The sequence below is a fragment of the Pangasianodon hypophthalmus genome, chromosome 14 (genome assembly GCF_027358585.1).
Source record: "Pangasianodon hypophthalmus isolate fPanHyp1 chromosome 14, fPanHyp1.pri, whole genome shotgun sequence".
NCBI classification, from domain to species: domain Eukaryota; kingdom Metazoa; phylum Chordata; class Actinopteri; order Siluriformes; family Pangasiidae; genus Pangasianodon; species Pangasianodon hypophthalmus.
The window spans coordinates 14,827,727-14,839,795 of record NC_069723.1 but is presented as its reverse complement, the minus strand read 5'-3'; the positions used below and the strand labels follow the sequence as shown (position 1 = coordinate 14,839,795).

At 37.9% G+C, this 12,069-nt stretch overlaps 1 protein-coding gene across 6 annotated transcripts in view; it reads left to right on the top strand.

Annotated features, from left to right (window-relative positions):
* The window catches only part of tenm4 (teneurin transmembrane protein 4), a 192,900-nt gene that overhangs the window by 67,062 nt on the left and 113,769 nt on the right, over positions 1–12,069 (top strand). For 5 of the 6 annotated variants that reach the window (XM_026934849.3, XM_026934846.3, XM_026934845.3 and 2 more), the window contains exon 4: positions 10,403–10,630. The exons of the other annotated variant lie outside the window; for it this stretch is intronic. In XM_026934849.3, the coding sequence (XP_026790650.1) occupies positions 10,403–10,630 (228 nt within the window). The remainder of the gene's footprint in view (positions 1–10,402; positions 10,631–12,069) is intronic. 6 annotated transcript variants of the gene reach the window in all.

The following is a 12,069-nucleotide window of genomic DNA, read 5'->3' as shown; positions in this document are numbered from 1 at the left end:
CCTAATTCGGCACTCTTTTGATTTCAGTCAGGACTTCCAAAAAAGAGTCACCACTGTTAGTCCAAGCAGATGGAGCCTTTCAGCTCAATGCTGCACTGATGACATGCAGAAAAATAGGACTGACAGAAGGAGGGATGAGGAAGAGATTGAGGAAAGGCTACAGAAGACTGACAGGGAAAGCCTGTTATATCAGTTTGCTTACTCTCAGTGAGTCTAGTAGTGTGAGTCCATTACTACAAACTGTCTGGATTTCAGCGGTTGTTCTATTTCTCAACAGATATTCTGTTATTTATCAGTAGACCAGGAAAACTGAGTTTAACTAGACTGCAGTCAGCTGAACAAACATTCAAGAATGTCATGTACATTGCTGTAGAAATGTTAAAAAGTATTGTGTCAAAACATAGATTCTTTTCCTGGAGATCTGTCTCTGTTTTTCTCAGCCTGGCTTCTAAATCCCAGTGCTTGGAAGTAGGAACTAGCACAAGGGGCAGGATATGTCAGAATATGGGTTGAGGAAAAACAACTGCTACTTCTCCTTTCTTTAATTGCACTTCTTCATTTTCTTTCCTTGCTTCCGTTCATCACCTCTTAGCTCCTCCGTCTGAGCAAGGAAAGAGTGTAAGGAAAGAGAACAGACAGGAGGATTCAAGAGCAAACATATTTGCCAAATGAAAAATCCTCGCTCACTGAAGCATCACTTGGATTATGCTGACTGTATAATGGATCTTCATCTGCATAACACTAATTAAACACTGAATTAACCTTCATCATTATTGCACATGTATATCACATGTTGATGATGTCTGAACAACATTTTATTTCTCATACGACTTTTAAAGCAAGGCATATTTAAATTGACTTTTAGTGAATGGTTTTATTTGTATCCATTGTTTATTTAATTCAGATTACTAAATTTGTGGCTCTTATCATTATACCATTTATTGGAATTTGTTCTTTTTTGGTGGGGTTGGGGGTGAGATCTGGACGGATAGGTGGAGCATTTATATTGTGTGCTCAGATCATTACAATAAAGAAGATTTCTGTGTAGGACACACCAGCGTATCGTCAATCTAGAAACCTCCTACTCACCTATTGCTTGATTTCTCCGAGTGCATTTAAAGAATTGATGCCTACATAACGACGGCAGACTTTAATTGATTTCCTGGTTATAGGTTGAAGGACATAGGCTCAAGGAGTCATCGCTTAGAGATTTGGGATGCCCCTAATGCAAAGCTAATCACCGCTCTTCTTCTCAGAGATTATTGATTAGTCGCCACGTAGTCACTGGTGTCCTGAGCAACTCTTATACACGTGGGTTTTAACAGTGGGGTATCAGTAAGCAAAACTTCTTAAACTAAAAAAAGTTCATTGCTATTTACAGAAAGCAGTAGCAATGATAACATGTTCAAGACCATTCAAATGACATACACACTTTCATGACTATTTAAAAAATTATTTGAACTAATGTCACTAGTATGATTTGTAATCTTTATTGCAATTGATTATGTAATAAATGAATGACAGTTGAAAATCAGTATAACTGTGCTATTTTATCTATATTGTGCAGCTCTTGACTGAACAGAATATTCAGATAAATTTCAAAAAGTTTATCTGTCTCAGTTTTAAATAATTCATTCTTCTTCATTTTCAATTCATCCTGGTCAGGATATGGTGGATCTGGGCCAATCCCAGGAACGCTGGGCATGAGACATTAGTCCATCACAGGTTTTAAATAATATATTATTGAATAATTAGTTCAGTTCAGTTTTGTATTAGCTTTAGATAACTGATGTAATAAGTTTTTGGTAATGGGTTAAATGGAGTTTTAGACCCTAAAGTATCAACACTGTTCAGTACTTTCACACAGCTTCTGATCACTCAGAGTGACTAGCTGTATTAAAGGTATATTGCAGACGTTTCCTCAGCCAGCGCACAAGTGTGATTTTGATGAGTACTCCTTGTTGAGTAATCAGTATAATTTCATGACTAACTATCAAACTACACATGTCAAAATGCATTTTCAATTACTGCGGAATTACCATTGCATTTTTACCTCCATTATTTATTAAATACAACGATCACCAGTTTCAGCTGCCTTCACTTGCAGAAAATATGAGAAATTACAGTACTAATCAATTCACTTGCTAGAAAAGTTCTTTGCTAAATGTATGCTAGGTAGTTCATACTGTATTAGTGGTCTTTGTAACATTTCTTTTGTGCTCGACTGTGCGAGCTATGCAGTTGGCCAGTCTCAAACTAAGCTTTTACCTTTATGGATGTTAAATGATATATCATTATAGAGGGATCACAGTTTGAATTTTTTCCTACATTGATGTCTATAAAAGCCAGTCTTTGAGTACTCGCCATTTGTTCTCGACTTTCTCATACATTATACTTCCACTCGAATATTGCAATATTGATTGCTTGCTGTTAGATGGCTTTGTCAGGGAAAATTTATGACTTTTCCAATGATGTTCCATTTGGAAAGCCATTTTCAAACTTCCTTCTAATATGTGTGTGGTCTCTGGTCTTGACATACAGGCCATGAGGGAGCGAACAGAGAAGCTTGGACTAGAAATGAGAATAAGGTGCTTCGTTGTTTAGAGTCTGGTCGAGATACATGGAGGTGATTAGCCTTGACGTTTCAGTCTAGCAGATTTAAGGCCAGCATTAAAAAGTAATGCAGTGTGTATTGACGCAAAGAGGCACATTATTTGCTAAACATAATGGTATGATATTACTGATTCATGCAGAAACTTTTGAGCAAAAGCCACACAGGAACACTGTGAATGGGATCTATAAGGAAAATGTGTTTTATAGTGTAGTTTTCTCTTATGAGCCAAGCACAGCCTGGGTACGGCGTACTGTTCAGAGTCTGCTGTGAGAGACAGATGTTGTTGTCACGCAGGACATTTTAGCACTTTCATGGCATGACCCTGTGAGAGTAAATCCAAGCCAGAGGAGCTGCTGGGGTTGGGCTATGCCACCTTTAATCTCACACAGGACTGCTGCTAAGCAAGTTTAGCGGAAAAAAGCAGGCTTGACAGCTCTGAAAATTTGGAAAAGAGTTTCAGGGCCTTGACACAGTGGGCCAACTACTAAACTTCAGTAAACTTGAATATGTTCACAGCACAGATCGTTTGATGGTGGAGGCTTCTGGTGTACTTGGGCCTTCATATTAAATTTGACTCACAGAAACTTTATTCTTCATAAGTAGGTTTCATTTTAGTAGAATGTCTGAGTTTGTAACGATTTATTCACATGTACAGTATATCATTTGGATAGATTTGTGACTGAAAATTATCCAGACATTGATAATTGCATGGAACAGCAGGTCATTTAGCATACTGCCCCATTGTATCACCACACCACACATTGCATTAACTTGTGTGAATGTACACAGTCACTGCTGAATGAATGCAGGATATGCACAGCAACCGTCTATGCATGTGTAGGAATAGATAAAAGTAAGTATAACCACAGCCTTAAGTATATAATAACCGCTACCCATAAATCCATTTTTCAGGATGCTAGCAGCCCTTGAAACTTGTGTGATGTTAGTAAGTTATGGGAGGCTGGTATAAATGGCCATTAAAGGTGGTGCTGCCTCTGACATGGTTGAACAAAAAGCGGGGGAACAAAAAAAAAAAAATTGTACCAAATCTCATAAAAAGCCGACAAAAATTTGTAGCTACATTAGAGTAGCTACTGAATTATTTGTAGATGCCTTCACACACATTTCTTTATCACACAAGTGTCTTCATTCCATCCAGTTATCAGTTTAAAAACAGGCTTCTTGTTCACCAGCTTCTCATTCTGATTGTTTGTTTCCACTTTCTGCCCAATTCCTATACCATTATCTCCTTATTATGACAGTGTCTCAAAAAAGATGCATTTTCACATATATAAATATATGAGGAAAAAAAATTATATACATACATACACACACATATATATATATATATATATATATATATATATATATGAAATATAATTGTAAAATGCTAAATATGAAGAATTTGAAACCATTGTGAGGCCAATAAATGTGAAACCATTTCATATGAAAATAAGTGTAATGTATTATTATAATAATGACATAATGGCATAGGAATTAGGCAGAAAGTGCAATTTGCCTACATCCAATATTCTCAAATGCCATGTTCACAGGCCCATTATTATTTAAAAATCCTACAGTTAAATTTCTTCATACTGATTATTTCTACATTACACTTATTTTCATTTGAAATGGTCAGATTTTTGGGGACGTTTTAAGAATGAGGAGATAATGGTGTAGGAAATTGTATGTGATATTAGAGCACTTGTGGCTAACTTGCAGAGCACCTCCCACTCCAAAATCAGTTGACCAGTGGAGATTTAAGATGAATGCCTTCTTTGTAGACCCACCAGATATTTGTACCAAATATCAGAAGCAAAAAAAAAAGATTGAAGAAGCAAAAGAAAGATTCCAAAAGCAAAAAAAAAAAAACCTGCATCAGAAAAATCTACAAATACAAAAAAAAAAAGAAAAGCAAAATGAGAGTGTGAATCAGAAGTAATCTTTTTGAGAAATTAAATTTGATTTGATTCTCATTGCTTGTATTTGAAATATATATATTTTTTTACATTTCGATAATGACTATTTTGCTTGTGGATTTTATTATTTTTAATTGAAAGTTTGGCACAAAATTAACTCTATAAAACTAAAAGTGAATAGACTGGACATACTTTGTCCAATCAAAGATGAAACCCAAAAGGACAGATGACAGAAACATAAATGTTGTGTTATTTATTTATTTATTTATTTAATGAATGAATTAATTAATGAAAGGGTTACAGCTTTCTGTTTAGCATGTTTGGTATTAGGAGGAAACAGCTTGAACCCAGTAGGGCATGGCATACATAAAGAAATAAAAATAAGAAATGATGACTGCAGCTGCCTATCTGCCTTTAAGTGGGAGGAATAATTTGCCCCACATCATTTATATTATGTCACTGATGAAACCCCATGATATAATGCATTGCTCAACACTAACGTGTTCATTGTTGAGCTTTTGATAGATATTAAATTTTAGTCCTCCCTTCTAATATCACAGTTAGCCTGTAATCACTGTAGGAAGTGATTACAGTATGCAACCCAAGCAATCTATGAATGGATAGTGAAAAACTCATGCATTTCACTGTTAATGAGTGCAATGTTAATCTCTGGGCAGACGCTAGTGATAACAGTGGTGTTTATGTGGGAATTTGACAATTCGTTGCTTTGTTATTTCCTTTATCTTGTTAGAAATGTTTTAAGCCATCATGGCATGATTGTGGGTGATGCTGAATTTTCATATATTCAACAGTTTAAAGCTGCAGCTGTTTAGTTATTTGGCCTCTCATGCTCATCCATATTGACTTTCTATTTTCCACTTGTGAGTATAGATGGCTAGGTCTGGTGTAAAAGCTACGTAACATTACAGACTGAAGTCCCAATCTGAATGACTCACATAAGCTTCTGAGGTTGTGTTCACCCAGCCTCTGGTGAAGCGAGCTTTGCTAGGCCTTGGTTTTACAACTTTTGATGTTCTGAAGGCAATAACAGAGCTTGAAGGCAGTTGGAGAGCAGATCTATCATAACACACAGTGGTTGTGAGTCTGTGTAGTTGTTATTTATCTGTACCGCTTCTGTGTTTTACATCCAGTGTCCTTGCCAACTTTAAGGTGAGATGCTGAGATATTTGTGTTTTTTCCCCCGCTTTGCTTGTCTGCTGCAAAAGTGCCATTTTTAGAACACTCCCTGGGCTTAAACATCCTTAAACAAACTGATAATGCTCCTCTTCAGTAGGAAATCACATATCTATGCTGCCTCATACCTGTGCGTGCCTTTGTAAAAATGTACAGAGGTATATTTTACAGATGGCTCTGAAATCTAAGGCCAGATAAACACCTGTCTTTTGTTTATAGAGACTATAGGACAACGAGTAGAGCACATCAGGGACTTTTATATTCTGTGCAGAACTCAGCAGAGCTGGGAGTGAGAGAGAGTAATGATGCAGTTAGCCATGACGGCAATGCCAGACTTACTGTATTCAGACATTTCACATGCAACTTAAGGAGGGTTTAATTATTCATAGTAATAAAGCGCATACCAGTTTCAGGGTTTAGGTGCTGGAGAATAAATCTGTATGCCAACCAGCTTTAATCAAGCAGATTTTCTTTGTGCCAGAGCCATTTTGGTCCACAAGGTGGACAGAATATATTTAGCTGTTAAAATGCAGCACTGAGCTCAGTTTTCATGCATATGCAACATGCATTCTTTAGAAAGCCTGCTGAGGCTGAGCTGTGGAGCATCCAGGCTGCAAACCTGCCAGTGAAAAATGCTTTTTTTTTTTTTGAATTATTATGTGACTCCTGGTTTACTCAATAGCTCATTTTTGTTGCTAAAAACACTTTGTGCGCACATACCAGATCATTTTCACTCCTTTGTAGTAATTAGGGACCAATTGCGATGGCTCCAAGACACCCTACTGTGATTTTATTTTCGTATTAGGGGGCCAAGCACCATAGGTGCGTAGGCACCCTATTGTAAATGTATGTTTTCTTCTTCTTCTTCTTCTATTATTATTATTATTATTGTAATACTTCTACATGGGAGTCTATGGCAGCCCATACAACACTTTTTATATTTTTTTTTTAAATTTGGCACAGTGATAGAAGACAGTCTCAGCTAACTTCACAGCAATTTTGATGTACATAACCCAAACAAATTCTGATTGTTTTTCTGTTGAGTGTTCTTGATATAACGCATTTGTGATTTACCAAACAGGATGTCGGACATCTTGAGTTTTAACAAAAACTGTTTCTTTTTTTTTTTGCGTTTTCTCCTGCGAATTTTGTCCAATTTGGATCACGGCATCGTGAAACCAATTTGTAACTGTTGGTTACATTGGAAATGAGGCTATTTCTCAGCAGCACGTTTATGTATTGACACCAAAATTGGCACATCTGTTTGGCAACATTATATAATGTTAAGTAGCAACCGTTGAGTTCATTTGTAACTAGGGAGGGCTACTGAAAACATGAAGTGAGGCAATGGGAACATGCACCGATGGTCCCAGTGGCTTCTGGTCTCCCCCTGTTGCTAAGGCGTGGAGCCAGAATGTGCTTAATTGTTGCTAGCACCTATACTTCAGGATTGAAATTGTTTGTGCATATGGGCATATCTTTGAAAGCTATCAGTGTGCCAGGGCTATTATCAACAGTTCTATACTCTGCATTTGCATTTTGGGGGTAATATCAAGATTACTGTTTTTTCTTGACATCATTTGCAGACTCCTGAGCCAGGCCTTACAGTATTACTGCTCAGAATAATAGATTGAGAAACTATTTACCATGCCATGATCTGGTGCTTGTCTCCTTATCCATCATGGATAATTTGAAGGCCATCATGGATAAAATTCAAGGCTTCTCTTTACTTGCCAGTGAGGTAGGTGCCTGTCTGAAGGTCCACATGGCTAAATTTTGTAATATAAGCACATACAGAGAAAGCGAAAGAGCAGGCCGGCCCCTGCTGTTTGTACCAATCGCCTTGGCATTTGACTCCACGTATTTGGCCCAGCTTCATGAGGAAAAGGCAGGTTACAGTGAGGTTGCCATGGCAAATGCAGCACCTCAGCCTACTTGAAAATTAGTGGCTCCTGTTTCTTCACCTTCTCGCATAATTAGGTGATTTCTGAGCAGAAACTGCTTCTTCGCTAACGTGGGTGGCCTGCTGCTGAGTTCAGAATCCGTGGAGCATTGCTGTCGCAACCAGGCTGAAAGGCCATGTCCCAGGAGAGAGACCGTCTGGAGTCTGGAGAGGATGCAAGAGCACACATTGTGTGTGTGTGCGTGTGTGTGTGTATGAGTAACAACAGTGTGCTGATGCTGCGGTCCGAACCAGTCCAGCTTTGACTCTAAACAACAAGTAAAGGGCAAAACAGTCAACTTCAATCAAACAAAAAGAAGTTTTCTATTCAGATTTATCCAAGCCGTGAGTTTTCTGTTTACTGAGCCCACTCTATGGCTCAGTGCCTGTGTAAGTGCAACGGATGAGAATGAATTACGGCAGCCTGGCTTAATTAAGCACAGTCAGCCACAGGCCGACCTTTCCCTGTAAGACAAACGCACTCTCTTTGCATAGCTGTGCATAGGTATGGAAATGTGGAACGGTCTCTGCTACGTGTGACTTTCAGTACTTTTTTAGAGGACGTCGATGTGCAGTTCTGAGCTGAGGAACAATGTGTTCATTACTTAAAGCAGTTAAAAAAGAGTTTTGCACAGTTGAGCACAAGGTGAAACATAATGAATGAATGATGAATTTAATTGTGAGGAAAAAGGTTGGTTTCTTGCCTGTTGTAATTATGTCAGGATTTTTGGCATAAATTTGGCTCTGTTTGTGAACATCTTATTTTGATTTGTTCGTTGAACGTGATTATGACCCATAAGACCTTGCAAAATATGTGATGAAAGGAAGCATTGTAGCGATGAAATGGCTGGTTGGATGTTTTTCTCAGTGTCTAAAGTTAATTTTAATTATTTCCTCAATTGTCTTAATTGTCAGTGATCTGTATATCAACACGTGATTGTTAAGTAAATTTCCCTTTTTAGCTCTATTTTAAAGTGGCTAGACGAGGCATGGCTGATGAGACTAGACTGATAGGCTGAGCTCGTTGCAGTAATGTTGCTTAAGTGCTCATTTTTCAGCATGTGGGAGAACAACATCGACTGTTAATCACACTTTATTGGGGCCACTGCCGGGATTCAACTCCCCATGACAAAACGAAGTGAAAAGACAATGAGTCTTAAATGTGGAAATTGAAAGCTCATGTAAGAAGCCAAGGACTGTTGTTCTGTATGAGCACAAGCAATAGGCCCTTGTAAAGTAGACCACATCAGGTGTTCCCCTCTGTGTAAAGGATTTTAGCTGTATGCTGGTTTTTCTCTTATTTTAGGATCCATTATATTGCAAATGACATTTTATTTTTGTCTTTGTGCTGTGTTGCATGAAAGAATGGTGGTGGTGTTGTTTGTGTAATCATGCTGCATGTGAACATTAAACAAGCAGACTAATGAGCTAAACTTCTTCTGAGTCAATGTTTGAGCTTGGAGGAACTTTACCTACTGTATTTGATTTAGACTGCATAGGAATTAAAAAGTAAGATTTAGATTTAGAACTGAATTACTGAAATGAGATGAAGTAACACTGATAAGTCTCATGATGCTTAATGGATAAATACAACTGAAGATCCTAAAAGGGTCCTAAAATAATTAGACGTAAATGTCGGTATAGCTCCTTGGACTCATTTGTTCAGTAAAGAAAAAAAATATTTAATAATCACATTTTATAGTAAGTTAGTACATAGATTTTATTTATAAAACACATTTAAACAAAAGTCTATTGGCAAACAAACATCTAAGTGCTGTGCAAAGTGCTATATTTAAACCTTTTTTGACCAGTTACTGCTCTCAATTACTGCAAAGAATAAGAATTAAGTTAAAACCAAAGTGGATATTGTTACAGTATTGCCTTGGTAATTAATGGTTAAAATGTTAGTATCAAGCCGTCATGTTAGGGATAGGCTATATGACCAAAATATCATATCACAACACGTAAAGACATTTCTATGATACTCGATATGTGTCAAATTCAAATTCAAATTTTATTTGTCACACACTCTACCATACACAGCACAACGTATAGCGAAATGCTTTAGAAGCAGTCGTGACGGCAGCCGACCTCACCGGCGCCATCTTTGGATCGTGTCACGATATATATAGGTTTGCTAACAACTTGCCAGGTAAACAAAAAACAAATAAAATAGAATTAACCTTTAAATGAGTCTGATGATACTTTTATGTAATGTCTTTAGAAAAATGTTTTTTTTTTACCCATGATATCTCAGAAAAGTGTATTGAGACATAATTTATCACAATATCGATATTTTATCGTGTTATTGCCTAGCCCTGCTTCATGTTGTGTTTTTCTCATGTAATATATGTACACTGTGTGTTCCTACTACATTTCTGTCCACTATTAATCATATTCACTACTCATTTCTAAATGTTTCCTCATAAAGTTTGCATCACCAAAGTCTCTCTGTCTTGTGAAGTGACTAAAACGGAAACACCCCTCCCTGATTGCCGTTTCTTTTCAAAACGACTGGATGTGTTTCCAGCTGTGAGCCCCAGCACTCATTTCAATCCTGCCTCTCAGATGACGGCTTCAGGGACGGGACAGACAGATTTTATTTACGCATCAGAGCATTTGCATGCTTTTTTTTTGTGATGTAATGTTACATATGTATTTTATTTTAAGTTCTCTCTGGTGTGTTTGTGTATGTGTGTGTTGTTGTTGTGTGTGTGTGTGTGTGATTCTCAGGTCCTCCTCTGCATTGCTCCTCTGGCTCCTCCTCCCCTGTCGCCTCCCCCTACCCGCCCCCTGCCCACGCAGCCAGTGAGAGCCAGGGAAGGTTGCTAGGTAACAGCGGGCCTCGGGCCGACCCCGACTCTGAGTCGGAGGATGAGTTTGGCCCTGCTTCTTCGTTCTTAGTTAAGACCGGCTCAGGGAACGTGAGCGTGTGCGCCCCTGGCTCTGCGGCCGCCGACGGTGAGTGCTTCACACACATGCTCTGGCAGTACCTGCGACTTTTTTAGTACTAGTCCTAGTTTTCTGCATTGCTCTTATCTACACTTGTTGTATTGTATTGTTTGCTACACCACAGTCCTGCGGGCACAATATTTAGTCCTGTATACATGTATTTGGATGGGACGACAATAGACATTGACTCAACTTGGCACTCTGTAGCTCAAGACGCTCACCTCAGGCGAATACACTTTGCTGTTTTAAGCTGTAGTTTAAGATGAGTCAAGTGTCAATGGGAGATTTTTTTTTTTTTTTTTGCCTGGGGTTTTTGCTAAGGCCCACAGGGGAGTGTAGTCCATATTTTAAGAGACTACACAACTTTAGCGGAGGATATTCACCACAAAGAGATGTCAAACACTTTAAGCTTACAGAAAGAAGTACCTGTTACTCATGGGCTCTATGAATACGATTGGACGTCTGAAAACATTTCTTGGCTCCACAAATTCCTGAGTTCCTTTTTTTTCATCCTCAATCCAAGGCATTTAATTTCTCCAATATAAATTTCCATTACAATGGTCACCCTTTGTTTTAAAAAATATTAGCGCTTCAGAGAAGGTAACACTGCCATTGTCACACCAATTACTGTAATTCATTGTATTTCATCATCCATGTGGTTACTAGTGCTTTTTTTTGCACAGCAGCATATTAAATCTCATTTTGAGAACTTGAATAATTTGAAATGTCTTGCAAATTTTTTTTTCAACAAACAGCTTATTTCTCCAATTGTTCCTGACATGCCAAAATGCATGACTTCTATTGTTGGAACTCTCCTGTTTAGCGCAGACCTCAGCAGGTCTTGCTTCATTGCCCTTGTCATGGTAGATTTCATCCTGTGTCGTGAGTGCTGGCGTGGTCCACAACAGCTTCACGGTTGAAAGGTCTAGCAATTTGCAGGCGCCTTGAAGTTCAGATATCTTTAGTAGCGGTTTCTAGAGGTTTGTTTTTTTTTATACCTAGTTAATAATTGAGAGATGTAAAGAACTATGAAGGAATAATTAATTGATAACATGTCTAAAGCAAGAGGCCGACTGTAACTTGTAAAACGAACATGAAGGAAGGAGGGAATATGGCAAAGATGGTTATAGTATTATAGTGGATGTCTGCTTCTTTGAGATGTGATGTCATGCTAATTGGCAATGACAGCTTTCTTTCATTGCCTCATTAGCGTTAAATATTTGTACTACCCCTTCAAGAGTTGTGAAATTCCTTCTTGGCTCCTTAACTACTAAATTATGACTAAATTATATTAAGCATCATCAATAATAAAATAAAATGTTCCACAGCTGTAAGTCAGGCCTCAACAGTTTTGAAAGTTGAATAGTGAAAATTCAAAAATGAGCACCAGAGTTGAAAATAACTCAAAAAAGTTCGATAGAAATTCATTCAAGACAGATCAGGAAATC